We start from the raw sequence: 27,905 nt of genomic DNA, 5'->3' as shown, positions 1-27,905 counted from the left end.
AGAGAGAGAGATCATTGCGAGAAATGAGGTTGGCGACGAGAGAGAGAGAGAGAGTCCGATGGGCGACGGCGACGACGGTCAGTGATGATAGACGAAGGTTGAAGGAAGATTAAAGAACTGAAACTCTTCTTTGAGTATCTCTTCTCTGTCACTCTAGTATCTCTGTCCTTTGTCCGATGTCCGACGGACGAGTGGCGACATCGACGACAGTCGACGAATCGACAACGAAGACGAAGGCACGAAGCTAGAGTTCAGAGGTAGAGTTCTCTCTTCTCTCTATCAAAGACTCGAAGTTGAAGTGTTTTGTGTTTTACTGTCGAGGGTTTTAGTGTTTTACTATTTTTTAAGTTTTAATCTTTTAAAAAATGAATAAATAATTATTATAACTATATAATATATAATATTATATATATATATATTAATTGGGGCCGGCTCAGGGTGGGGATTGCATTCCCCATCCCCATCCTAGAACCCAATCGAGGATTTAGGGATCTCCCCATCCCCGACCTCGACCCCACCAAACTACCCCCCACACTCGACCCCACAGGGTCGGGAAGCTCGAGTACCCATCGGGGACGGGGAAAATTGCCACCCCTACTCATGAAGCCCAGTTGCCGAGTGTGATAGTTGTGTTTCGCTGAACCTTTGTAAGCTGCCTTGGTCTTTTGCATTTATTTATTGTAGTGATTTGTGAGGACGTGCTACTCCCGTCTTGTGTAACCCGTTACGTTTATTATAAAAAAATAATAAATAAATAAATAAATAATGGTGAATAATCACTTTTACAAAGCCCAACATCTGATTCGATTATTTTTCTGCATTCCGATTATCCATTTGACCGATCCGATTTGATCAAGATCCAAGTCCAATTAAATATATTAATAAATTCTATATTTTATATTTATCTCAATAATCTATTCTATTCTATATTTTTAAGTTAAAAATTGATTTATTCTTTTTTTAACCTTTTCTTTCTTTCTTTCTTTGAACCCGCATCACATCCGAAACCCAAAATATATAAACCCAATTCAAAAAAGATTTCAAACCGAATCCAGATTTTCTGATAACCGTATCAGATTCAGGATGTTGAATCCAACTGGATTACCGGCCTGCTCTTACATTACATGCTGACGACAGCACTGACCAGTGACCACATGCCCATGCCCGGGTCAGTGCCATGTGACTGTTATCAATTCAGATGAAAAGGTTGGACCGGTGAAATGATGACCCGGAAAGCTTTACGGTTCTCGATTATTTGACTATTCTTATTGGCTGAACGATCGAGCAGGTTGGGTAACAGGCAAAATGGTGACGTACCGAGCATTCTGATTTCTGAGTTCCGTTCGTCCGAAGCCTGACAACATTGGATTATTGGTTTTGATTTTACACTGCCTCCCACATTATTCAAATTGATTTCGCGGTGTTCAAGACACTGGATTCAAAGATCAAACTACATTTGCTGTCGTAGCACTGCCCTGAAACAACTAAATCAAAACCTTTGATCTATTGCCGTGGCCCCACCTTGAGCTCTTTGTGTGGGGCCATTGCCATACATGGCCCCACCTTGCCATGTGAATTGATTTTGATCAATCCGTCTGACTGGAGATAGTATACTACCATTGTTCAGTATCGTCCATTCGTCCTGCGTTGCATGGAGATTCTTCTAACTTTTGCCCTTACTTTACTCCTATCTACGAGATTACGAAGAGAACTTTGATTCTAGATCTAGATGGCGAATAGAAGCTGGCGTAGCCGTTAGATTGGAACTTCTAATCTCGGATGGAATGATTCCAACAAAACGGATTTTGTCCGTGGAGCCATGGATTTACTATACTCGAAGTAAAACCCACAGTAATCTTCAATCCATGTGTAAAAATTCCAATCCAACGGTCCATCATGAGATAGACAGATTCTTCAATGCATATTGCAGCACTCCATCACATCTCTGAGTGCGAATCCCCTGCTGTTGAGTGAAGCATTCCTCGAAAGATAGTAGAGGATGAAGAAGAGAGAAAACTGAACTCTTTTGCTGAGAAAACAATTAGTAGAAGCAGGGTGATCCTCTTGAATTTATGAAAATTTAATGGAAATTCTCGAATTCGATCTCTTTTGCACAGAGAGGTAATGATTGTCTTATGCTCAACATCTATTCACTGATAAAACCCTGCAGCTTGATTGATTGTTTGCTTGTTCACTTACATGGATGAACCACTGTTTCTGTATTGTCTGCTTTTCTTTTCTTATGTATATTTTCTTCATTAGTTAGGGTTTATGTTCTTTGGTAATTTCTACCTGGAATAGTTGGCACTCGGAAGTCCCGAAGTCTAGTGGCTTTACTTTTCGTTCTTCTTCTACAATTCAATGGATATATTCGTCTATTCAGTTTGGACTGGATTGGATTTGACAAGGTTGTTGATGATTTTCAAGTGTGCTTTGGTTTGCTTACTGTTGTGATTCATGCGCTTCTGATGTTTGTTAGGGTAACAAAATTTGACGTCTGTGTCTTCGTCTAGTTCTATTAGCATTTTGTTGTTTTCATTTGTGATCCTTTTCAAGTGCATATACCATTATCTTTGTCCTTTAATTTGGGAATCAGAAAAATCTTCTTCTAGGAGGTGTTCGCCAATATGTATGATATGGTTGTTCTGATATAGCCGTTGTTTTGTTTAAAAAACAAGATCATATGTATCGGCCAATACCCCCTTAATTTTAGAAAATAGATGGCTGGTTTTGGATTTTTTTAGCTTGTGTTTTGTTATTGAATGTTTTGCGTTGTCTTGTGTTATGGTCAATATATTAGTTAAGTGAAGTTGAACTTTTTAGTTTAAAGATAAAACAGTTATAGTGTTCACTGCAATTTCGGTTGAGGGAGGCAGAACGTTTCAAATGATTTCAAGATGCTAGTGGTGGACTGAATGTTCAAGGAAATAAAAAAAAAGCACCTGCTATCTATGTTTTTATTTTTTTTTCTCGTTAATTATTGTGATTTTTAGACTTAACCAGTGGTTTGAATCAGTAATCTGAATTCTCAGTTGTATGCACCAAATCACTGCAAATTCCAAGTGGAGAGTGGTGGACCAGACTTACAGGGTTAAGAGTCCATGAGCAATTAATTGGCCTTCCTTGGGGGTGAAGGAGATACTTTAAGCAGAAATTTGGTAACAGGTGATAATGCTGAAAAAGTAGCAAGTTATGGGTTTGGCACTGGTTAAAAAAGCCTTAAAGGAGAAAATGCTTCTACTAGTACTCTGGTTGTATGTGTTGGGATTGAGAATACTTCTACCTACGAACCATGGATGACATTGAATCTCTTGTGAATACCATGCTTATGACACTTTTATGGCTCTAGGTGTAATGGGCTATGGGGAAAAAGGTTTGATTATCTCACTTGATTAAGATTCTACACAAGAAAATGTATTTTCTGAAGATAGGCAATGCTGATGAACATAATATAATAACCTGTGAAGTACTATGGCAGAAGATATGATTTGTTAGTCTCTCTCTCTCTCTCTCTCTCTCCAGTTGTACAAAACCCAAATTCCAAGTTATGTTGAAATTCTGAAGCTATTGAAAATTTAGAAGCTGAGTTACAGTCCATAAATTTTTTCTATTGAATTTAAACCACCCCAAATGATGTAGATGCCTAGATGGTAGGGTGAAGTTTTCTTTCTCTTTAAATACCAAATCTCGAAATTAGTACTTTGTTTACTAGCATTAACTTATCTTGAGTTCACTTTTTCTTCCTTGTTTTGGCATGGTTTTGCGTCCTCCACAATATAGAAATTGTGTGTGAACCATATAAGTAGAATTTTGATTAGCTGCTCTTCTCTGTATCATTAGATTCAAGATTCAAAGTGTAGAGCTCCCTGAGAATTGATTCTGACCGATCTCTTTCACTTGCCTTTTTTTTCTGGATATACCACTTGCTGGAGGGGTGTGGAAGCTAACCATAGCTCCATTTCACCATATTTTCATCAGTGAATCTTGCATGTAATCATGTTTAAGTTGATCTTCTATGTAATTATGTGCATTGCTATTTAAGAAAAAACTATGCCATTCAGTTCAGATATAGTTATGTCAAGCAATGTGGTAGATTGGTTGTGCAATTGTGCAAATAAATTATGCCATGTTTTATCATAATGCATTACTAGAGATAAAAGAAGGCTGCAAACTCTCACTAGCTGATGTATATCCTTAGGACTCCACAATTCATGCTGTTATTCGTGGTGTATAATTTGTGTATGCAATGTTGATATGGTTACCTCAATGTCCTTGAGCAGTCTAAATGGCAAAAAACTGTGTTCAGGCAAGTTCATGACCTTGAAAATGTTTCATGATATATTATGTGTTTTTCTTGCAAGGGTGTGGTACCTTGCATACATTGTCATGTGACACAACAATGCTTATTAGTTGGGATATTTGCCCAATATCTTGGACAGGATCATACTTCAGTCAACACATTGATACCCAATAGAAATCAGGTCCTCCTTGAGTTTACTAAACTAGCAGCTAACAAGGATATTAGTGCATATTGAGCCTGGCGAGACCCTTGACCAATGGATATGATAGGATCTCTGTCTGGATAAACCTTGACCTAAATCTGGCGAGACCCTTGACCAATGGATATGATAGGATCTCTGTCTGGATAAACCTTGACCTAAACCTGGCTCAACTATTGACACCCCTAATTCTTACCATTGGAGATATTTTTTCATATTAGAAGTGTTGTTAGGATGCCAAAAGTCCAAGAAATGATGATTTTCTGCTTCTTTTAATTTGAAAGAGCAAAATTGGTCCAGCTTTCTTGCTTATCAAAACTATGCTTTTAAATTTGATGATACATTACGTTCTTGCTTCTAGAAATGATGATTTTCTAAGTTAGTAGTTCCTATTCCTAGAAATAAGGCTGCATTTGTTATTTGAGAATCTTTGTGACAGTCATGGCTTCAAATAATTGTTTCACTTATCTTTTCATTTGGTAGCATTTGTTTGTGCTGCTATGCTGAAGGACAGGAGAAAAATGCACAAAGGACCAAAGCTTTCACTGGATAGCAGAGAAAATTGAAAGACATGGGAGGTTGCTGTTGTTGTTGTTCCTCAAGAAGATCTCAACTGGATGGGACACCAATATGCTATTATGTCAGTAGTTTCTGACCCTTATTAAATTACCTTCTTTTTGGTTTGCTATGGTTCATGTTCTTTGTCAATGAACTTCTTTATGCTTTTGGACTTCGAGCAAAATTGTATCTATATACCAAAAGAATGTTTTTCTGCTTCAACTTCATGGTTTCTTTTTTGTATATCTGTGGCTAGGATTCCTTTTCTCTTTATTTTTGCCTGAGTTCTGTTTCTTTTTCTTACTATGATAAAGTGATAAAGAAGCAACTGTCTTCAGTTATCCAAAAAAAAGAAAAAGATACAACTTATAAGAAATTATTGAGAAGGAAGGGAAATGATAGAAAGGAAGATCTGTTACTTTTCTTGTTCATATCTATGTCATTCTTTTCTGAGTCAGCTGGGAACTGGAAATGAAGTCAAAGACCTCATATAATCTAGTTTCTGAAGAGCAATCATCTCCATTCTTTATAAATTTAGTATTGATTTCACCCTCTTTTTGGCTGACGTTAGGTGATCATTTTTCTTTGAAGGGGACAATAATGTATTAAAAATTTATGTGTGGAAGTATAATTACTTTATAAAATATAAAGGGTTGCTTGTATTTTGGGAGGACAGTTAGCAACTCTCTATTTCAACATTGTTAGAGTTAGCCGAATAAGGGTAGATTAGTCTTTTCATTCAGTTTAAGTTATGTGCTTATGTGGCAGTTCTAATATTACTCTTGTAGACTTCCTGTCCCATACTTAAGTGGGGGCAGTTTAGTCATTGTACTCTAATTAGAACCCCTAATCCATCTTATGGTTGACTGGTAGGGTTTAGGCTACCAAGTTTGTCTTCTTCTTCTTCTCTTGCTCCTTCACTATCTTCTGGTTCGAACTACTGAAGCTACTGAAATAACATGGTATCAGAGTGCTAAACAAAGGAGAAGAAGGCTGTGGCACCAAGGTTCATATTGTGATTTCTCCTTCTTCTGGGTTCCTCTTCTCTAGGCTGCAAAATCTGAGCTACTCAATCTAGTTATTGCAGCAAGTTTTTTTTAGGACTGCCGTAGTCCTTGTTTCAAGTGGTTAGGAAGGTGCGGCAGTCCTAGGCTATCAGTTCCATATTGCTGTCACCATGTGCGACAGCTTTGGTTGTGTGGTGGTGGTTGTGATGTTTACCCTCTATTGAGCAGTTTCAAGAGGGTTTGTGTGTGGTTAGTTGAGTTGTTGAGTTACTGCCATGGTGATTTATGGTTATGTGTAATCAGTAGTGGTGTGCACAAGAACAAAAGTCTGTGTTTTTGTGCTGGAAGGAGTGACCGAATTGTCTACATCAATTTTCTGACTTGTTGCTGTCTGAATGCTAGTTTACCTTTTTTTTAATCTGAACTGATAGCTGAACCTGTCTGAAACATCAAGCTCTTAATCTGAATGGTAATTTACATATTGGTGATTGATTGTAACTGGTTGTGAACCTATTATCTTTGTTTGGAGACTGCTGTCGTGTCTGAAACATCAAGCTCCTGACAGTAGTACTCGGTTGGTGACTGGGGATTCAGCATTAGAAGTAGCATTGGGAGGACATCATGACAGTAACTGGAGATGGTTGTAGTGATCAGAAACCTGGTGTAATGATTCCCTCCGACTATTTGGGTGTGCAAATGACTTCAATTAAACTTAATGGTGAGAATTATGTGCCATGGGCCAAGTCAGTGGAAGTTTTTCTCAAGGCAAAGAGAAAAGTGAAACACGTGAAGCAAGATAAACCATCAACTGACTCTCCAGGGTTTGATGAATGGGAACAGGAAGATGCTCAAATCATGACATGGTTATGGAACAGTACGGAGCCCAAAATAAGTGCCAACTTTATGTTCTTAAACATAGCTAAGGACATATGGGAACATGCCAAGAAGCTTTATTCTGGGTAGGATAATACTACGAGGGTATATCAGTTCTATCAGGAGTATTTTGATCTGCAGCAAGGGAATAAAACCTTAGAAGAGTACTATGCCAATATGAAAAATCTCAGGAATGAACTCAATGTCTATCATCCCCTAAATCCAGATGTTAAGGTTCAGCAACAACAGAGGGAGCAACTGGATGTTACTAGGTTTTTAATGGGGCTGGAATCAAAGTATGAACTAGTTAGAACCCAAATATTGGGGGGCTCTACTCTTCCTACACTTAAGGAAGTGTTTGCACGACTTCACAGGATTTCTTTGGGATCTACAGAGAGTACCACACTGTCTGATAGATCAGGATTTGTGGTAGCCAGAGGAGGTGAATGTAGTACTATAGGGGGAGGACATGCATCTCGAGGAGGTCATGGTAGTTCCGTATTTGGCCGTGGTGGTGGTCGTGACTCAGGGGGAGGCCGTGGTAAAGGAAAAAAGTAACTCTACTAGGAAGTGTACCCACTTTGGCAAGGAAGGACATTCAGTGAATTTCTGTTATGATCTCCATGGTCCACCTTCTACATGGGCTAATCATGCATTAGCTAGTCGTGTTGATGTCAATAGTGATAACCAACAGACAGATCTCATACCTTACCACATCCACATTTGTTTCCGGGAAGGAGATGATAAGTGTACCGAGCGATGAGTATGAGAGGTTCCTTCAGGCTACTTCACAACATACTATAGCCACTCTTGCACACTCAGGTATAGCTTGTCTAGCATCCAAACCCTCTCCCTGGATTATTGACTCTGGAGCCTCTGATCACATGATTGGGACTCTAGGTGTGTTCTCTTCTCTCTCTGAAACCTCTACATCTCAAATTGTTACCCTTGCCAATGGTTCATCTTCTCCCATCTGTGGTGTTGGTAATGTTGGCATGGCTTCTCTTTCTTTATCATCTGTTCTATATGTACCTAAATTTCCATTCAATCTTATGTCAGTTAGTAAATTAACTAAGACCCTTAATTGCTCTATTACATTTTTCCCTTCCTTTTGTGTTTTCAGGATCTCAAGACGAGGAAGAAGATTGACGGAGGGCATGAAGCCGGTGGATTGTATTATCTTGACGGTGGTGGATCGCCTGTTGCACTTCAGACTTCCCTCACTCTTCTACAATGGCATTGTCAGTTGGGACATCCATCTCTCAAGGCACTCAAGATACTAGTTCCATCTTTGAGTCGTGTTAGTATGGGGAAGACCATCGGGTTTCCTTTAGTCCCAGGGTTGATAGTCGTATGTTGAGTCATTTTGCTTTAGTTCATTCAAATGTTTGGGGTCCGATTAAAATAGAGTCTTATAATGGTTACAAGTATTTTGTCACTTTTATTGATGATTGTTCAAGGATGACATAGATTTATTTAATGAAAGAAAGGAGTGAACTATTTTCTATTTTTCAAAAATTCCATGCTAAAATACATACGCAATTTGGTGTTCCAATCAAAGTTCTTCGTTCAGATGATAGTCGCGAATACTTTTTTACTTCCTTTCAACAATATTTAGAACAACATGGAATCATTCATCAAACTTCATGTGCATCCACCCCTCAGCAAAATGGGGTGGCTAAATGATTTTGGAGTGATGCTGTGCTTACTGCTTGTTTCCTTATTAATCGGATGTCCTCCGTCCTTCATGGTCGGTCTCCTTTTTCTATTTTATTCTCCACCTTGTCTCCCTTTCCATTAACACCCCAAGTCTTTGGCTGTATGTGCATTGTTTACAATCTGAGTCCTGGGTTAGACAAGTTGGATACACACTCTATTAAGTGTATCTTTCTTGGCTACTCTCGGACCCAGAAAAGGTATGTGTTACAATCCCATTACTCGGAAGTTCTACGTCTGTCCTGATGTCACTTTTTTTGAGTCCTTCCCATTCTTCTCGGGACCTAAAGTATCGTTATCTCCACCTTTGCTTCCTCTCCCTCTTCCAGTCTGTAATCCCATTCTGGTTGTTCCATTTGGGGCTGAACCTTCACCTCCTCTAGTGCAGATTCCTACTAAACAACCACCGAGTTGGCACGTGTATACTCGTCGACAAACACCGGCACCTCCTCCGGCTTCTACCTTGTTTACGGATCCTGTTGTTACTCCTGTCCCCTAACCTTCAGAGCTTGATCTCCCCATTGCTTTACAGAAAGGTAAACATAGTTATACCCTACATCCCATTTCCAATTTTGTTTCAGTCTCTCACCTTTCCACTTCACATCACCAGTTTGTTTCTCTATTGTCATCTATCTCTATACCTAAGGATGTCCAAGAGGCCCTTACTTTACTCGGGTGGCGTCAAGCAATGGAGGAGGAACTCTCTACTTTTCAGCATACTCATACGTGGGAGCTCACTACTCTTCCTCCAGGTAAGCACGTTGTAGGTTGTAAATGGGTGTATACTATTAAATACTTGCCAGATGGCAGTGTGGAGTGTTTGAAGGCCTGACTTGTTGCTAAAGGTTATTCTCAATTGTATGGGGTGGACTGTATGGAGACCTCTCTAGTGGCAAAGATTGGCTCAGTCCGTGTCTTAATTTCCCTGGCAGTTATGTATGATTGGACCTTGTTATTGAAAATGCCTTCCTTCATGGTGACCTTATGGAGGAGGTAGCAACCACCTGAGTTTGTTGCTCAGGGGGAGGATGGTTAGGTGTGTAGAGTGTAGACTGAAAAAGGCAATTTATGGGTTGAAACAATCTCCCCATGCATGGTTTGGGAAGTTTAATGAAGTGATGAAGAATTTTGGAATGAAACAATGTCAAGTTGACCACTCAGTGTTTAGTTATGATTCAGAAGCCAAAAAGATTTTATTAGTAGTCTATGTGGATGATATTGTCATAACTGATAGTGACAGATTGGGGATTGATAAACTAAAGGCTTTCTTGCAAGACCATTTTCAAACAAAAGACCTTGGGAAGTTAAAGTATTTCTTGGGTATAGAAGTAGCCAGATCAAAACAAGGTGTAAATCTGTGCAAAGAAAATATGTCCTTGATCTGCTGGATGAAACAGGACAGTTAGGTGTGAAACCAGCTGAAACTCCCATGGAACTAAATGCTAAGTTGAGCAGTGATACAGGTGAAATATTTGATGATCCTGGAAGATACAGATGGTTAGTGGGGAAACTGAACTATCTGATTATCATAAGACCAGACATCTCCTTTGCAGTTAGTGTGGTGAGCCAATTTATACAGAATCCTCGGATACCTCATTGGGATGTAGTTCTTAGAATTGTAAGGTACCTGAAGGGAGCTCCAGGCCGTGGGTTATTGTACAAACCAGGAGGAAGACTTGATGTAGTTGGGTATATAGATGCAGATTGGGCAGGCTCCGTGTTGGATAGAAGATCTACTACAGGTTACTACACATTCCTTGGAGGAAATCTGGTGACATGGAAGAGTAAGAAGCAGACCGTTGTGGCAAGGAACAGTGCTGAAGCCGAATACAGAGCCATGGCACACACTACATGTGAATTAGTATGGCTGAGAAACTTACAAGAAATTGGATTTTCAATGGATAGACCTATGAGATTGTACTGTGATAATCAAGCTGCAATTCATATCTCATCTAATCCTGTTTTTCATGAGAGAACAAAGCACATAGAGATTGATTGCCACTTTGTGAGGGAGAAAGTCCTTGCTGGAGAGATAAGCACAGAACATGTGGGCTCAGGTGATTAGTGGACAGATTTGTTTACAAAAGGTTTAAGCTCAGGGAGAGTGAACTATACATGTAATAAGCTGGGATTATATGACATATTCTCCAGCTTCAGGGGGAGTGTTAGAGTTAGCCGAATAAGGGTAGATTAGTCTTTTCATTCAGTTTAAGTTATGTGCTTATGTGGCGGTTCTAATATTACTCTTGTAGACTTCCTGTCCCATACTTAAGTGGGGGCAGTTTAGTCATTGTACTCTAATTAGAACCCCTAATCCATCTTATGGTTGATTGGTAGGGTTTAGGCTACCAAGTTCTTCTTCTTCTTCTTCTCTTGCTCCTTCACTATCTTCTGGTTCAAACTGCTGAAGCTACTGAAATACACATTATACTTTAAATGCTTTTGGTTGTATGCCAGGTTTGGACAAGTTCATAAATTCTACTTCAATTTTTGAGTCAACTACAAACCCCTGATAAACACAAGGGCCTCAATGGCTTTTGCTCTTATGACTTCTCTCATATGATTATTGATGATGCGCAATCCGGCCGGTCTTAGCTGTCAACGACCTTGCCTCTGAACTGAGTAGCAGGGAACCTGAAACAGGGGAGATGAGGAAACTCCGGGGGGAACCCGGTGTAAAGGCTTCGAAGCTCAAGTTAGAATCCTTCAAAGGCAAGATAAAACCAGATAGCGCAAAGTTTGCATACCTCCTCTTTGGGGGAGTGGAGAGCCTTTTATAACGACCTCGCGCACTCACTCCTAGACTTCTGTCAGGTCGGGAATGATTACTTCCGTGCTTCTGCCAGTTCGGGCGTCATTGCCTCTGCTGGGGCAGGACCGTCACTGCTCTTTTTGTCGGAGCCGTCTCTGTAACTGGAGATGGCGGTGGCAGGTGACGGTGGCAGGTGGCCGTTGAAGTGCGGCCGTCAAGCGTTAGATCCCAAGTCAGTCAGGTGCGCCGCCCCTGGATACGGACTCCTTTGGTGTTAGGTATGGTGTGGTTCGTCCAGTTCAATGCTCTGGAGGCGAAGTGCTTGGAGCGGTGTGTGAGGCGAAGTCTTGAGTTCGGATAGGAGGGGGGGGGGGTCCCGAATTGTCATGAGATGGGCCAGTTCGGGTCACTGCTTTGCGTGGCTCGGGGCCAAAGGGAGAGTTCGGGCTCCTCGTAGGGAGTTCGAGCTCTAAGTAGGGAGTTCGGGCCCCTTGTAGGGAGTTCGGGCTCCTCTTAGGGAGTTGGTCTCCTCGAGGGGAGTTCGGACCGCTGGTCTCTTCCCCTTGGTGTTTGTACCCTCGGTACGCTGTTTTAAGTGCCGAGCTACTTGTTTTTTGCCACGTGGCGTGATTTGCGAGGTCGGGCCAAATCTTCCTTCATCAATTGCCCCTCACTTCTCGTGCTAAGGGTCTTGCCCTGGCACGGGGAGTTCGCAAGGTGTCAGGTAGATTTGCCCTGCACTTTGAATCTTGGTTCTGCCGGCGCGAGGTGCGTTGTCAGGGTTCCTTGGGTTTCTTTGGGCGTCCATTAGGCGGGAGGCATGCCGGCCTGCCCAAACGCTGATAGATGTGGCGGCGCGCGCTTTATTTCGAAATTTCGAAAAAGCGCGCCACTTGGGGGGCGCGATAGCGGGCGTCTTTTCAAATTTGAAAAAGACGTGCCGCTGTCGTTTTTACTGAGGAGACATGCGCTGGCGTTCCGTCAGTTTCGAAAAGATGTGCGCCGGCGCTCTGTCACTTTCAGAACGACGTGCGCTAATCACGTCTCGGTCTCGGGGGACGTGCGGTCAGTGCGGCTGTAGGCCGTCGGATTGGCTTTGATCTAAGTCGTCGCCTTTCGGTCACTGTGAGTATAAATAGCGGGGGGGGGGGGGGTCTAGTTGTTGTCACTTCTGTATTTCTCTCGAGCTCGTTTCCGAGTTTCAGCTCGCATCCAATTCGCGTCCAAATTTTTTCAATTCGCGTTCAAGGCCTTTCGCTCGTCTGAGCTCCTGTGGTCTACAGCCTTTGTCCGGGTGAGTACTTTCCTGGATCCCATCTCACTCTCCGATGTCTAGCTTGGATGGCTCAAATAGTCCTTTCAGCGGGTCTGATGCAGGTTCTACGAACCGAGTCGCATCCCCCGATAGCCCTAGCGAGCCGGAGGTAGAGCTCGAGGAAGAGTTTGAGCTCGTAGGCCGAGGCGCTTCGGGTAGTTTGGCATCCACCTCTCGTCGGGGTCGAATGTTAGATAAGTTTGGTCCTTCGACCATGACGCCCGAGGGGCTCCAATCCCTCATTAACTACTATAACTTGCCCGGGGAGTACGCTTATTTCATACCTTTGGGTAGCTTTCCTTGGGAACACGGTCCTGATGAGATCGTGATATTCCGGGAGCAGCTCGCCGCGGGGCTGCGATTGCCTTTCCATCCCCTCTTTGTCAAAGTCTTGAACCACTTCGGCGTGACGGTTGGCCAGCTTCACCCGAATTCCATTCGAAATTTGGTGGGGACAATCTCCTTATTTAGCGAAGAGAGCTTTCCGTTGGACTTGGAGATTTTTTCTTCAATCTTGATGCTTAAGAAGCAAGCGGGTCCCCTCCCCGAGCTTTAAGCTTTTACATGAGCTCCCCAACAAGGTCCCAGCATGAAAGCGGGACTATTTCGGGGTGCGAAGTGTGCTGGGGTGGCCGTTTCAGACCGGGTGGGGGATGGCCGCTCCTGACTCCGGGGTCACGCTTGACAAAGAGACAGCGAAGGGCCTCCGGCAATGGGCGCGGCTTGGGCTGAAGTGTCAACAGTATCTGACGGAGGCCAAGCTCATTGCGGCCGGCCTGAGTTCGGGTAGGTTCTTCACTTAGAGATTCTTATCTTGTTGTCTTTCTTGCTTTTTACTGATGGCGAACTCCTTTTCGCAGGTGTGATGGATTCTCGAGGGACCCAGGGTGGGCACTTGTTTCAAGGCATGAAGAGGAGAAAGCGGGTTGCCAAGCGAAGTCGCGTTGAGATGCCCCGGGATGCGGAGCTCGAGGTGCCGGACTATCAGCCAGAAGATCTGCCCAGGGAGCCCGAGATGGTCCCTCCAATGTAGGAGCCGGCAGGGGGCCCTTATGCTGAGACTACCTACACAGGGGCTCCTACATACTCCGGTGCTCCTGCTTACTCCGGGTCTGCTCATACGCGAGCTGGGCTCTCGGGCTCGGAGGCCCCGGGGGATTTCAGGAGTGTGTTGTCGCCGACCCATGCTCTTCAAAAGAGTAAGGAGGCTATCTTCCCCAAGGAGGTCGTGGCGTGGACTGATCTCCCTCTGCATCAAGTGGCCTGTCGTGCCGTTACCCATGCCATGGTGGTAAGTGTTCTCCCTTTTTTAGAGCTCTTGTGCTTTCGTTTTGTTGGTTCTTTTGATCACTCGGTCCCTTTTGGTAGGTGAATTCTTCTATTCACGCCTTGGCGGCTCAGGTGGAGAGGAGCTCGAGGCAGGCGCGAGCTGCCGAAGAGGCTCGTCGCGCTGCCGATGAGGCTGCTCGTGCTGCCGAAGAGACTACTCGTTTTTCACGGATCAGGCAGGCGAGGTCTTAGAGAGATGTCGAGGCCATGGGAGTGGTGGTGAAGCACATGGCGGACTTGAGGCTGGATCTGCAGCATCAGGTCGAGTACCTTCAGGAGGACATCAGGGAGAGGACGCAGATCTTTTCTCAAGGTATCGAAGATGCCAAGAAGAAGGCTGTCGATGAGTACATTGCTTCGCCGGGCTTTGATGATCTGATGGTGGATTCATACAGGAGGGGTTTTAAACTAAGCCGGTGGATGATCCGGAATACGTACCCCGAGCTCGATATTAGCGCCATATCCACTTCGTGCATAACTCAGGAGATGGCCAATGCTGCTGACGGTGAGCCAGACTCCGAGGGCGAGGCGGGGCCTTCGGGTATTGTTGAAGTGCCTTTTGATAATGAAGAAATAGCTCCGGGCTTGTACATTTTTTTTTTTATGTACTACCTTACTTTTGAAATGGAATGACTTTTGCTTAAGTGTTGGTTGTTCTTTCTCCCGAACTGAGCATATTTGCCGAACTGATCATACGTCCGATCTGTTTTCTGTCCGGGCTACCGCACTCATGCGGCCTGTTTTGGTGGTGATTTTATCCACTTTGCTTGGCGGTCTATAGGTAGTATCGCCTTAGGTTGACAATGTTCCATGCTCGGGGTACTTGCTTTCCCTCTAAGGTTTCGAGCTCGTATGCCCCTCCGAGTGCTTTCTTTACTCTGTAGGGTCCTTCCCAATTTGGTCCGAGTTTTCCTACGCCGGGTTCGGGTACCATGATCTTACGGAGAACCAGGTCGCCGACGCGGAAGCTCCTCTTCTTTACTTTGGCGTTATAGTATCGAGCTACCTTTTGTTGGTAGGCCGCAGTTCGGATGTGCGCGAGGTCTCTCATCTCGTCCAGTAGGTCGAGGTTGGTGCGTAACTCGTCTCCGTTTGTCTGCTCGTCGTATGCTTCTAATCGCAGCATAGGTACTTCGATTTCTGCCGGGATTACCGCTTCGGTGCCGTAGGTGAGGTTAAAGGGGGTCTCTCCTGTGGCGGTTTTTTCCGTGGTTCGGTGAGCCCATAGAACACTTGGTAGCTCGTCCGCCCACAACCCTTTAGCTCGGTCTAGTCGTGCTTTCAGTCCGCGGAGGATGGCTTTGTTCATTACTTCTGTTTGACCGTTTGCCTGCGGGTGTGTGACCGACGTGAAGTTCTGACTAATTCCCATACTTTGGCACCATTCTTGGAACTTGATATCCTCGAACTGTTTGCCGTTGTCGAAGATCAGTATCCGGGGTAGCATGAAGCGACATACTGTGTTCTTCCAAAAGAAGTTCTGTATGTTTCGGGCTGTAACTGTTGCCAGAGGTTCAACTTCTATCCACTTTGTGAAGTAATCTACTGCCACCACTAGGAACTTTCTCCCACCTGTTGCTGGTGGGAATGGCCCCAGAAGGTCGATGCCCCATTGTGCAAAGGGCCATGGACTGGTGAGGTACTTGTGGTCAGCAGTAGGTTGATGGTGGATATTGGCATGCTTCTGACACTTGTCGCATTTTCTGACGAGCTCGACGGCCTCTGCCTTCATCGTTGGCCAGTAGTATCCTTGTCAAAGTGCCTTTTGAGCGAGGGCTCTGCCCCCCAGGTGTCCGCCGCACAAGCCTTCATGAGTGTCGTGGAGTACGAGCTCGGTTTCGGCAGGTCGCAAGCATCGCAGGTAGGGGAGCGTGTAGGATCGTTGGTACAACCGTTCGTCTATTATGACGTATTTGGCTGCCTGGCGCTGCACCCTCTTGGCTGCATTGCGGTCCGCAGGGAGGGTTCCATCTAGCAGGAAGCTCGCGAGTGGGTCGATCCAGATTGGCTCTGCTTCAAAGACGGGAGCGACCTCTTCTGCCCCATCGAGAATGCTGGGCCGAGGTAAGTCCTCTATGTACACGGTTCTCATGGCGTTGTGACTCGTGCTGGCTAGCCAGGACAGGGCGTCGGCCTCAGTGTTCTCTGACCTCGGGATTTGCCTGATGAAGTGTGACTAGAAGTTGAGCAGAGCCTCCTTTACTTTTGCCAAGTATGCAATCATAGTGAGCTCGCGTGCTTCGTACTCGCCTGTAACTTGGTTGACCACGAGCTGGGAATCACTACAGATAACTACGTGCTTTGCTCCGACCTTCTGTGCTAGGTTCAGCCCGGCTATCAGTGCCTCGTACTCCGCCTCGTTGTTGGATGCTGCGAACTCAAAGCGTAGTGCGTATTCCAATTTTGTTCCGCTTGGGCCGCGTAGCACTATTCCAGCCCCGCTGCCCTGCTGGTTCGAGGAGCCATCTACGTGAACGATCCAGGGCTCCATCCCAGTTCGCGTTTGGCCTAACCAGGAGAGATGCTACACTGGCTGCTACTTCACAGGGTTCAGACTCTATTGGTTCGGGAGCTCTGAGCTCACCCGAACTGGGGATCTCGGGCTCGACCGGCTCAGGGGCTTCGAGGCTAAACGTGCACTCGGCGATAAAATCTGCCAAGGCTTGGGCCTTAATAGTAGTTCTTGGCTTGTACTGGAGGTCGTACTCGCTAAGTTCGATGGCCCATTTCGTCAGTCGACCGGAAACCTCGGGTTTGAGTAAAACTTGCCTCAGAGGTTTGTCAGCCAAGACGATGACGGTGTGAGCCTGGAAGTACGGGCTGAGTTTCCGAGCTTCTATCACCAGTGCATATGCTAGCTTTTCTATCTGCGGGTACCTTGTCTCTGCTCCCTGCAAAATTTTACTAACATAATAGATGGGTCGCTGGACCCAGTCTGTTTCTTTTATTAGTACCGAACTGACCACCTCGTCGCTTGCCGAGAGGTACAGTTCTAAGATCTCGCCCTCCTCGGGCCGAGCTAAGGTTGGCACACTAGCGAGGTAACCTTTTAGCTCGTCAAACGCGAGCTGGCAGTCTTGGGTCCACTCGAACCCCTTGCCTTTGATTGCTTTGAAGAAAGGTAGGCAACGGTCTGCTGATTTGGACATGAAGCGGCTTAGAGCGGCTATACGGCCGTTTAGCCTCTGAACTTCTTTTACTTTCCGGGGTGGTCTCATATCTAGGATGGCTTTTATCTTGTCCGGGTTGGCCTCAATACCGCGCCGATTGACAATGTACCCTAGGAATTTGCCCGAGGTGACGCCGAAGATGCATTTGTTAGGGTTCAATTTCATGCAAAATTGACGCAGGATTTGGAAGACAGAATCTAAGTCTTGTATTAATTCCTGTGAAAACTGTGTCTTGACGACCATGTCGTCTACATAACATTCCTGTGAAAACTGTGTCTTGACGACCATGTCGTCTACAAGTCTTTGGAAGGTCGCCCCAGCATTTTTTAATCCGAAGGGCATGACCTTGTAGCAGTACAGGCCGAACTCGGTTATGAAGCTGGTTTTTTCCTCATCGGACTGGTCCATCCGGATTTGGTTGTAGCCCGAGTAGGCGTCCAGGAAGCTTAGCAACTCATGTCCCGAGGTCGCGTCCACTAGGCGGTCAATTATGGGGAGGGGGAAGCAATCTTTCGGGCAAGCTCGGTTCAGGTCGGTGTAGTCGGCGCACATGCGCCACTTGCCATTCGCCTTTTTTACCAGCACTGGGTTGGCCACCCAGCTCGGGTAATGGACTTCCCTTATGAAGTCTGCTGCGAGGAGCTTCTCGACCTCCTCGTCGACCGCCCTCCAGCGCTCTGGGGTTAAGTTGCGTTTCTTTTGTCTAACGGGTCTGACTACAGGGTCAGTATTAAGTTTGTGAGTTATCAGGCCGGGGCTAATATCGGGCATGTCGGCCGCAGACCAGGCAAAATATCTAAATTTTGAAGTAAAAAACTCACCAGTTCGGTTCGTAGTGGTTCCTCGACGGAAGCACCGACCTATAGTGTGCGAGCTGGGTTCGTAGCCGAAGTCAGGACTGCGACCGTTTCCTCTGTGGGCGAAGCTCGTTCCTCGCCTTGCTCCGCAGGCTGCTCCAGTTCGAGATCGTCGGCCACCTTGGTTTTTCCCTTCAGGGCGGCAACATAACACTTGCGGGACTCGAGTTGGTCGCCCCGCGCTACCCCCACACCGAAGTCCGTAGGGACTTCATGGCCAAATAGTAGGTGGAGACCACCGCTCGTAGGATATGCGTGATTGGTCGCCCTATTATGGCATTGTATGGGGAGGGGGTCGCGACCACCAGGAAATCATGGTTGAGTCTGACCGCACATGGCCATGTGCCGACTTCCACAGGTACTGTTATTTTTCCGAGGGGCCTGACTTCCTCTCCGCTGAAACCCACCAGAGGAGTGTTCGCGGGCTTCAGCTCGCTCCTTTGTAACTGTAGCTGGTCAAATGCTGATTTAAAGAGGATGTCCGCTGAGCTGCCCGAATCTACGAGTACGCGTCTGACCTCGAAGTCGCTGATCCTTAGTTTAATGACAAACGCGTCATCGTGGGGGTAGTGGACCCCTCGCGCGTCGTCTTCCGTGAAGAAGATTGGTTCTTCGGTCTTTGGTCTTTTTGGGGGGTTCTGTTCCTCGAGGGCCGCTTCGCGAACTGAAGTCCGGGCTGCTGCCGAGGTACATCCTGCTACCATCGAACCTCCCACAATTACATGGATGGTTCCCCGAACTGGCCTCTCTTCCGGAGGCTGTCGCTGCAACGGTTCGGCAGGTCTGCTGCTAGATTCGAGGGCATCCTTTTCGTGCTCCCCTTGCCGACCTGCCTTATTGTTATTATTGTTGTGCTGTACAAAATTTCTTAAGTATCCGCGACGGATGAGTCCCTCTATCTCGTCCCGGAGATTATTACACTGCTCGGTACTATGACTGTGGTCTCTATGGAAACTACAATACAAATTCTTATTTCTCTCGTTCGGATTTCCTTTTAGGCGAGGTGGCCACTTCATGTATGGGGCGTCCTTGATCGTCATTAAGATCTTGGTCCGCCTCGTGTTTAACGGCGTGTAATCCGTCCGAACTGCTAGGGGAGCTCGGAACGACTGGTTCGGCTTCGGCTCCCGGGCCGGGTTTTTCCTGTCGACTGGGTTGGAGGGCTCGCCTTCCCTCTTTCTTTTCTCGTTCCCGCCTTCGGTTCGTTGGTTGATTTCTTCCTCTGTCCTCATGAACTTGTCCGCGAGCTTGAGGAATTCGGCCACGGTTGCGGGCTAGTTAGCTACCATGTGCCATTTGAACTCTTTGTGTGTTACTCCTCTTTTGGCCGCCGCGAGCTGCACCGCGGGGTCTAACCGCGGTATCTGCAAGCATGCTTCATTGAATCGCTTGATGTAGCCCCGGATGGATTCTCCTTCCCTTTGGACTACTCCGAAGATGCTTTCCTCCGTTCTGGGGCACCGTTTGCTGGTGACGAAGTGTGCAGTGAAGACCTGCACGAACTGGGCCCAGCACTTTATTGACCCGGGGGCCAGGTTCCTGTACCAAGTGCGGGCTACCCCCCTGAAGGTGGTGGTGAAGGCCACGCACATGCACGATTCGCTGGCCCTGGCGAGGTGCATTTGGGACTGGAAAGCGTCAACGTGGTCGTTGGGGTCGAAGGACCCGTCATACTTGTCCAGAGGTGGGAGCTTGAAATCTCTGGGCAAGGGGACCGCCAGGAGTTCTGATGCGAGGGGGGAAGGAACTGAGAGAATCAAGGCAGCTCCTACCTCGTCCGAGCTCGTCTCTTCTTTGCCTCTGAGCTCTGACAAGACACGGGTGGCGGTTCGGCGACTTCGCCGGCGCCTTCGTTGTTGAGTGGGCCTTGTACTGGCGCTGCTGGCCTCCGTGTTGCCGAGTTCGATGGGCCCAGAATGCGGGTAGTCTGCTGCCAGGGCGTCGAGTCGGTTTTTCGTGAGCGGGAACTCGGGCTTGGAGCGCCGAGGTGCCGATCTTGCGGGCGAGGTTCTCGACCCGCCTGCGAGCTGCGAGGCGGGGATGATTTTTCTCTCTCTTCGGCCTGGGGACGAGGCCTGACTGTTGGGGGGGTTCTGGGGCCAGGAGGCCTTTCCTTGGTGGGGGCGTCCATCCTGCGGGGAGGCCTTAATCGGCCTCGGAGCAGGGTGCCGAGGTGGAAGTAGTGGTTGGTTCAGCGGCAGTTGGGGGAACTGCTGTTGATAGTGATACTGGGAGATGTTGTGCAGTACTTGGTGCTGGTGAAGCTGGTGTTGCTGGAACTGTTGCATTTGGGCTTGCATTGCCCGCATGCACTGCATCAGGTCGTCCAACCGGTTTTGGCTGGCTGCCAGGGGGACGGCAGTTGGTTCAGTAAAGGTTGTCTCAATAGGGGGAGGAAAGGGAATGCTCGTGGCAGGAAGGTTTACGGGCGCCACTACTTGTGGCGCATTCAAGCTGGGGATCCCATCCACCGAAAGGGGGATGGTGAACTGTCCAACGCACACCACGGGGACTTGAAGTTGTTCCCCGGTGGTGTTTGTCTCCGTGCCACGTCCGGCGTTGCTGTAAGAAGCCATGAGTGTTGGGTTTTTTGAAGAAAAGAGGTTATGAGGGTTTGGAGGGAGGCTTTTTGAAGCGTGTTCCCACAGACGGCGCCAATTGATGATGCGCAATCCGGCCGGTCTTAGCTGTCAACGACCTTGCCTCTGAACTGAGTAGCAGGGAACCTGAAACAAGGGAGATGAGGAAACTCTGGGGGGAACCCGGTGTAAAGGCTCCGAAGCTCAAGTTAGAATCCTTCAAAGGCAAGATAAAACCAGATAGCGCAAAGTTTGCATACCTCCTCTTTGGGGGAGTGGAGAGCCTTTTATAACCACCTCGCGCACTCACTCTTAGACTTCTGTCAGGTCGGGAATGATTACTTCCGTGCTTCTGCCAGTTCGGGCGTCATTGCCTCTGCTGGGGCAGGACCGTCACTGCTCTTTTTGTCGGAGCTGTCTCTGTAATTGGAGATGGCGGTGGCAGGTGGCCGTTGAAGTGCGGCCGTCAAGCATCAGATCCTAAGTCAGTCAGGTGCGCCGCCCCTGGATACGGACTCCTTTGGTGTCAGGTATGGTGTGGTTCGTCCAGTTCAATGCTCTGGAGGCGAAGTGCTTGGAGCGGTGTGTAAGGCGAAGTCTTGAGTTCGGATAGGAGGGGGGGGTGTCCCGAACTGTCATGAGACGGGCCAGTTCGGGTCACTGTTTTGCGTGGCTCGGGGCCAAAGGGAGAGTTCGGGCTCCTCGTAGGGAGTTCGAGCTCTAAGTAGGGAGTTCGGGCCCCTTGTAGGGAGTTCGGGCCCCTTGTAGGGAGTTCGGGCTCCTCTTAGGGAGTTGGTCTCCTCGAGGGGAGTTCGGACCGCTGGTCTCTTCCCGTTGGTGTTTGTACCCTCGGTACACTGTTTTAAGTGCCGAGCTACTTGTTTTTTGCCACGTGGCGTGATTTGCGAGGTCGGGCCAAATCTTCCTTCATCAATTATCAATCAATTAACACACACGACTTGGGCTTCTTTTCTAGATAGGCAAACCTGCTTCTCCCATGTGGAAGAATGATGTGGATAATCCATATCATTGGATTGCCCACATATTCATAGTCTCTGAACTCTGTATCCCAACTCGCAGTGAGCTTTTCCCAAGTTATATAAGCTATCAAGAGTTTCAAATTTTCAATTTCAATATGGCCTACAAGAAGAGGACATATGATGGGCAAGGCAAGGCCTTTTCGACTAAACTTCCCCCATCATGTGTGACCCTTTTGATCCCAACCATGTGCCACATGGAAAGATTACTGGATCATTTAGACTTGTTTTCTAACCAATCCAAGAGAACCAGAAATTTAGGTGGAATCATATCTATATTATAATAGAAAAAGAGAAGGGTGTAGGGCCAATAGTCTTCTCTAACAGGCCTTGCACGTAGCTCCTTTCCTTCTTCTTTCTAACATATGCCAATAAAAACTTTAAAAGACCAAATTATTTCTTATTTGTGCTTTAAGCACCTTTATTTTTAATAATGCAGTCCACTTTTCTTAATATTATTTCAACGACTGCATTTTTCTTGTAGGAAATAATCAAATAAATGGGGCTCATTGGAAACAATACATTAATGTTATCATGGTCAGTACCTGGGGCACCTGACAATGAGTTCTCTTTTGCCTCCACCACATCTTCTCTTGCTTCCATTACCTCTAGATATCTTTCATTTTCTGCTACACATTGCACAATGCCCCTCTCTCCTTCACATAGTCCAACCCACTGCCTTCACTACATTATAAACACATTGAAGTGCTTTCAGTAGAAAAAAAAAGTATATCATTGTTAGCCATACATCTGTGTCTTTGATCTTATGTTTTTTGGTTTCATAGTGTTGATAGTGTTGAATTGAGTCTTTGAACTTCCTTCCATTCAAAGGGCTTTCTTTTTTGTTTGTAAGGTTGGCTGACAGTATTGATAGATGGCCCTCACCATACTGTTTCAATTTTTTTTTTTTTTTTTATCAATAAGACAATAACATACTGTTTCAAATTGTTATTATCTTTCTGGAGTTTCCTTTTTCTAATCTGCTTGTTTCCAGTTTCTCCAAGTAGGAACAAGAAGAAGAAAGCAGTACCTTGTGGTGTTATGAAATTATGAATGCTGTTTTTCTTTTTCTTTTTTTTTTTTTTTTCTTTGGGGGGGGTGGGGGTGGGCAGGAAAAGTCAAGATAATAATAAGTTGGGATCTATCATAGACTCACACACACACACACACACAGAATCAGATGATCCGTTTTATAGCACCACATATTGGGACAAAAGTTTGGTAGACAGGGAAGCATTCTGGGAGAAACCGACATATACCCTAATGGAGTGTGTACAGGTGGTATTAAGGGAGGTGCACATAGAGGTGATGTAGCACTCCCCAAAGGATAACTTCTTGGCATAAGGATCATTCATGAATGAGGTAATGCAGTGTCATCAACTAATTGGTTAAAGAATGATTCTGAACTCTTCTTTCCCTAGTCCTTAGAAACTTAGGCTCCTGCAGAAGGTGGTGTTTGTGGAGAAAAAGCTGACTACCTCGAGGCTTGTATCAGAATTGTTGCAGATTTTTTGTTTTCAGGGAAGCTCTCCCTCTAATACAATTTCATTTGCTTTTCAAAAATAACAATAAAAAAAAAAGAATTGTTGCAGAGATTGTCAGCTTTACCTGTCCATGCTATGTGTTTCAATGGGGATGGGACAAAGAGGATCGGAATGCCCATAAATATATGTTCCCATGCATGTTGGAGGATCATCATGATCAGAACAAACTAACATTTCTTTCCCAACCAGATCCTTATCTCTTCCTAGTCTCCCTTTGCTCTGTTGGCCCATGGCAACTAATTGATCACCAATTTACCATCCAGTCATCCTTTTGAGCTTCATATCAGAAAGAGCATCTAAAGAATCTTTATTCACACAGATATGATAAAAAGATATCTTAATATCAGTAGTCCATGAGATTGAGTTTCCTTTTTATAAAAGGTGGGTGGTACAATAATTTCATCAATATAAAGAAAAGCTGAGGAGGGAGAAACTTCCTCATCAGAAACATACAAGGCTACTAAAGACAATGAAAAAGGAATTACAGCAAAAGATCTTCATCCCAAAGGATACTACCCCATTTATCCAAGAATTGTATGAACTAACCCCTAAACAGGTCTGAAACAGATACTGGGTTTCTTATTAAATGTAGTTTCTTGTGTCCCAGTAATTAGTTGTTTTATTAACATCAGCCCCACAGTACAAAATCTAAATTTGTAACATGTGTGATGGTTTTGACAAAGCCAAGTTGATTTTCCTGGATTCATGGACTAATTAGTTAATTGCAACTAATTATGTTGTTCTTCTGATGTGTGTTACCTAGGCAAAGGACTTGCCTGGAAAGGTATCAGATACAACCGTACAAGTATATACGTACCATAGTAATAGATAGGAGGTCCTACAACCATAATTGTCAAGGCGATGCCTAGGCGAGAAGGTGCCCTTGGAGGCTTACCTCGCCTAATCGCCAAGCAGTTTTGTACATTGTGTTATAAAATACTTTTATGTTCTTGATTATTTAATATTATAATTATAAATAGACATTATTAAAAATATTAATTTTGTGTGTTTATATACTAATTTCTTTTTATTATTTTTTATCTGTTAGGGTTTAATCAACACAAACATTGCTAAATGTTGTATTGAACCTTCAAAGACTTCAAAACCTGAACCAATAAATAAGGAAGAACTTAAAGTTTTGTCTAATCAACACATTTTCTTTTCTCCTTTTCTTATAACAAAAATAGGGGTTTTTCCACCTTTTCTTTTCTCCTTTTCCTATAACAAAAATAGGGGTTCAGCCCCTATATATATATATATATTTTTTAATTTTCTTTCCTTCTTTCTTTTTCTTCTCATGAGTATGTTGATTTTCTATGCTTATGGAGTTTATAATTTTCTTATGAAAATTATGGATAATTGTTAAGGACATATGGTTATGGAACCTAGGGAACTACCCTAGGATATATGTTTTTTACTTAAAAAAAATTCATCTCCTAGGCAACTAGGCGACAAGGTGACAAGGTGCCCCACTATCGCCTAGCATCACCTTGGCGCCTTGCAAACTATGCCTACAACTTTAGATCTAGTGGCAGGCTTTGCAAGGTGAAATAAGGTGATTTGGTGATTAGGGGTAAAGAATATAGGTGGAGAAGTAGAGAGCTCGCTGTCCAAGGAATGAGCCTGTAAAATTTGAAACATATAAGCCTGTAAAATTTGTAAATGTGTTTTCTTTTGGCACTGCCTCTTTCATGTAACCACTTGATGGCATTTTGTTGTAAATGTTCTCAGTGGCATGTTGGTATTAAACTAGAGCTAGTTCGTGAGATTTTTCTTGCCTCAAGATTTATTTACAGTTACCAACCCCTTTCTGCAGTGCCCACAAGCTTTGGAAGAACGTGAATCCTTAACTGTCCATCAAGGTGCAACTCCTGCACTCTCTACAGGAGTCCTAGTTAATGCAAACCTACAAACATCAAGCCCTGATACTTATTGTCCGCCTCCTGCACCTCTGCCATACGATGTTGATTTGGGACGTCCGGAAACTCCACCATCCACTCAAGAAAGTAGTGCCAACAAGAGTGAATTGCAGACAACAAATTCGGAGACTGTCCAAGAAATGTTAATCAGCAGTGGTGCTGAAACTTTGGTTGCATGTGAAAGTCTAAAGGAATCAGATTGTAAAGGTGAAACCAAGTCTTTGCCTTCATCTCCAAAGGAGTCGGATGTTGAACTTTCAAAGTTGAGTGAAGCTATCATTTCAGCAACTGAAGAAGAAGACGTTTGCCCCACATGTCTTGAAGGTATACATTTTTTTTTTTTAATTTTTGATCAGAAGGTATAGTGAATTTTGGAAATCTTCTTGATAATTTCCAGATGACAATTGGTGAAAGAATTTTATGGACTCTCTGAGTTAGTTATTGCTTTAACTGCAAAAACCATCAATTGCAGTTTCATTCTACCATGGGTGATCTCAGATTATTCTACTGTATCGGAACTCAATCATATTAATAAACCTTTTAATGTTTCCTCTCTGCAGAATATGATGAACAAAATCCAAGAATAATCACAAAGTGCGAACATCATTTTCACCTTGCTTGCATTCTTGAATGGATGGAAAGAAGTGATACCTGCCCTGTGTGTGATCAGGTTTGCCTTGTATAACATCTAATTTATGGGTGATAATATGACAATGTGATGCTGTCAGTAACATGATTGTATACAGGGATATGCTTTGTCAGTTTGTTATCCTTTTTTCCATCCATGAAAAGGTTGTGCTTCTGTTGTGGTGCAGGAAATGATATTCAATCATACTGTTAATGCATAGTAAGAGCAGCAATGTGAGGGGAGAATGAATTTTTCAGCTGTTTGACACGGAAGTTTACCAGGAAAGGACTGTGGAGGTACAAGGGGTTTCTCTGTTTATTAGTGAGTCATTCAGAACTGCAGATTCAGCTTTATATTGGTCATTGTCATTTCTATGGGAGAATTGTGTCTATTCCAAATGCCTCACACTTTTCTTGGTTGTTTTTGAGTAATCAAATTTAAGGGACTGACGTAACACAACACATGGCTCATTTTCCCCTGTGATAATTGTGAGGTTTCTGGTGGGTTGGGCAGATTAAAAGCAGGAGGATGATGCAGATTGCACATGCATTGGAGGGAGCTGTTTGAAGCATTGTTTTTTGAAGGAAAAAGAAATGGTAAACTCTGGATTTTTCTTGTTCACCATTTGATTTAGTAGCGTAGTATCCCCTTTTTGTACAGCATCTCTTTTAATCTGCAAATCCAGGTGCTTGGACGAACTGTTCTTTTGCATTGGATCTGTAAATTGTATATGGTTACTGTCTTTCTATTTTCTTTTTCATTTTTTCTTTTCTAACTTGGTATTGTCTGGGGTTTGGTGGGTATTCGATCAGTGAATGAAGTATAGAATGATCAATAAGAAAAGGTATTTTTTTTGTTTGAATATTGGGTTCTATAATATAGACTACAATTTCTGCAAATGAATGTAACAAGGTATGGTCTGGCTGGTTGTCACCTGTCACTGTATGTTTGGATTAAAACGTTTAGCGGCTGTGTAGGGCACCAAGTTGTTCAATTAGAACAGCACCTGGTGGAGTTCACCAAACTCCCTTTTTTCAATTATTCATCAGCTGTAATTAGATCAATGTGCTTCAATTATCATGTCGTCATTCGATTGAATGCCTTGACCTTAAACCCTATCCACGGGTTTATGCGTGTGAACACTGAGCAATTTACACAAAGCATGGCCTATTACTTGCAAGTTAGCTGGATAGTTGGACCAATGCCGAGTAATGACAATTGACAACCTCCTGCTTGTTACGAGTCCTGTCTACTGCCCGGGGATAGCTGCGGCTGGCGCTGGGATTGAGTGATTGTGTGGTTGTGTCGATATCCATAATCCCTATGCCTTCTCGTGGGCTGCCCACATAGATGTACGCAAGGATCAAAATTTTCCATTGTACCTAGGGCTTTGAAGTGGGCCGACCCAGCACAATATGGGCCATGTCGGGCACGGCCTGGTTACTATATCAATTGGGTTGTGCCACAGCCCGTCCCATACCCCCAGGCCACATAAGGCTTGGGTTTTGAGGCCTGTGGCTGTGGGCTACACCACTAAGAATGTAAGAATATATTCGGTAGGGACCTTCAATAACTATTGTTTGCTTTTTTTTTTTGTTTTTTGACATTACCCCCAATAGCCATAAATAATTGGCTTGGGGGGTATTTGTGTATTTTTGCTTTGGAGGAGGAAAAATAACCATAATGTCCCTGAATAGTTATATAACCAGTTTGGAGGGCATTTTGGTAAAAGTGATAATTAACTTTATGAAAGATCAAAATATCCCTTCCAACAACTATACAATGGTTAGTTTTTAGAGTATTTTGGTTATTTGAATTAATTCTAATTCCTATAAATACTCTTACCCTCCTTTATTCTCATCACATAATTCTCATACTCTCGTATATTCACATACTTGTGCACTCTCTCATACACTCTCATATTCTCTTATTCCCTATCTCTCTAGTCCTTAATTCTCAACTTTATTCAAATAGTAACAAAAAGAATGTTTGCTCAAGTATCTCAAGTTTCCAATTTGGGAGACTTAAAAGTTTTATCAATTGAAATAAAGTTGGGACTCCAAACTAATAGATCGGATAAGTTGCAATTGGTTTTCATTGTTTTAGTATTTTAAATACTATA

At 44.5% G+C, this 27,905-nt stretch overlaps 1 protein-coding gene across 14 annotated transcripts; it reads left to right on the top strand.

Annotated features, from left to right (window-relative positions):
* The first annotated feature begins 1,941 nt into the window (after nucleotides 1-1,941).
* LOC104610643 (putative E3 ubiquitin-protein ligase RHB1A) lies at nucleotides 1,942-26,682 on the top strand. Of its 14 annotated transcripts, none has more exons than XM_088890311.1 (7): nucleotides 1,942-2,121; nucleotides 3,033-3,373; nucleotides 4,983-5,139; nucleotides 8,061-8,237; nucleotides 25,053-25,479; nucleotides 25,716-25,825; nucleotides 25,971-26,682. In XM_088890311.1, exons 3-7 carry the CDS (start codon nucleotides 5,071-5,073, stop codon nucleotides 26,001-26,003), a joined length of 816 nt encoding a protein of 271 aa, XP_088746437.1. In that variant the 5' UTR covers nucleotides 1,942-2,121; nucleotides 3,033-3,373; nucleotides 4,983-5,070; the 3' UTR covers nucleotides 26,004-26,682. The 14 variants fall into 14 exon arrangements, 10 of the variants coding, with proteins under 10 accessions (XP_088746437.1, XP_088746439.1, XP_088746438.1 ...); XR_016077663.1 differs by lacking the exon at nucleotides 3,033-3,373 and having other exon boundaries at nucleotides 1,943-2,121; nucleotides 25,971-26,079; nucleotides 26,297-26,682; XR_016077662.1 differs by lacking the exon at nucleotides 3,033-3,373 and having other exon boundaries at nucleotides 1,944-2,121; nucleotides 25,971-26,104; nucleotides 26,297-26,682.
* Nucleotides 26,683-27,905: the final 1,223 nt, after the last annotated feature.

This window comes from Nelumbo nucifera, chromosome 6, assembly GCF_055504915.1.
Source record: "Nelumbo nucifera cultivar China Antique chromosome 6, China Antique-T2T, whole genome shotgun sequence".
NCBI classification, from domain to species: domain Eukaryota; kingdom Viridiplantae; phylum Streptophyta; class Magnoliopsida; order Proteales; family Nelumbonaceae; genus Nelumbo; species Nelumbo nucifera.
Note: the sequence above shows the minus strand (reverse complement) of the source record. Positions and strands in the feature narration are given on the sequence as shown.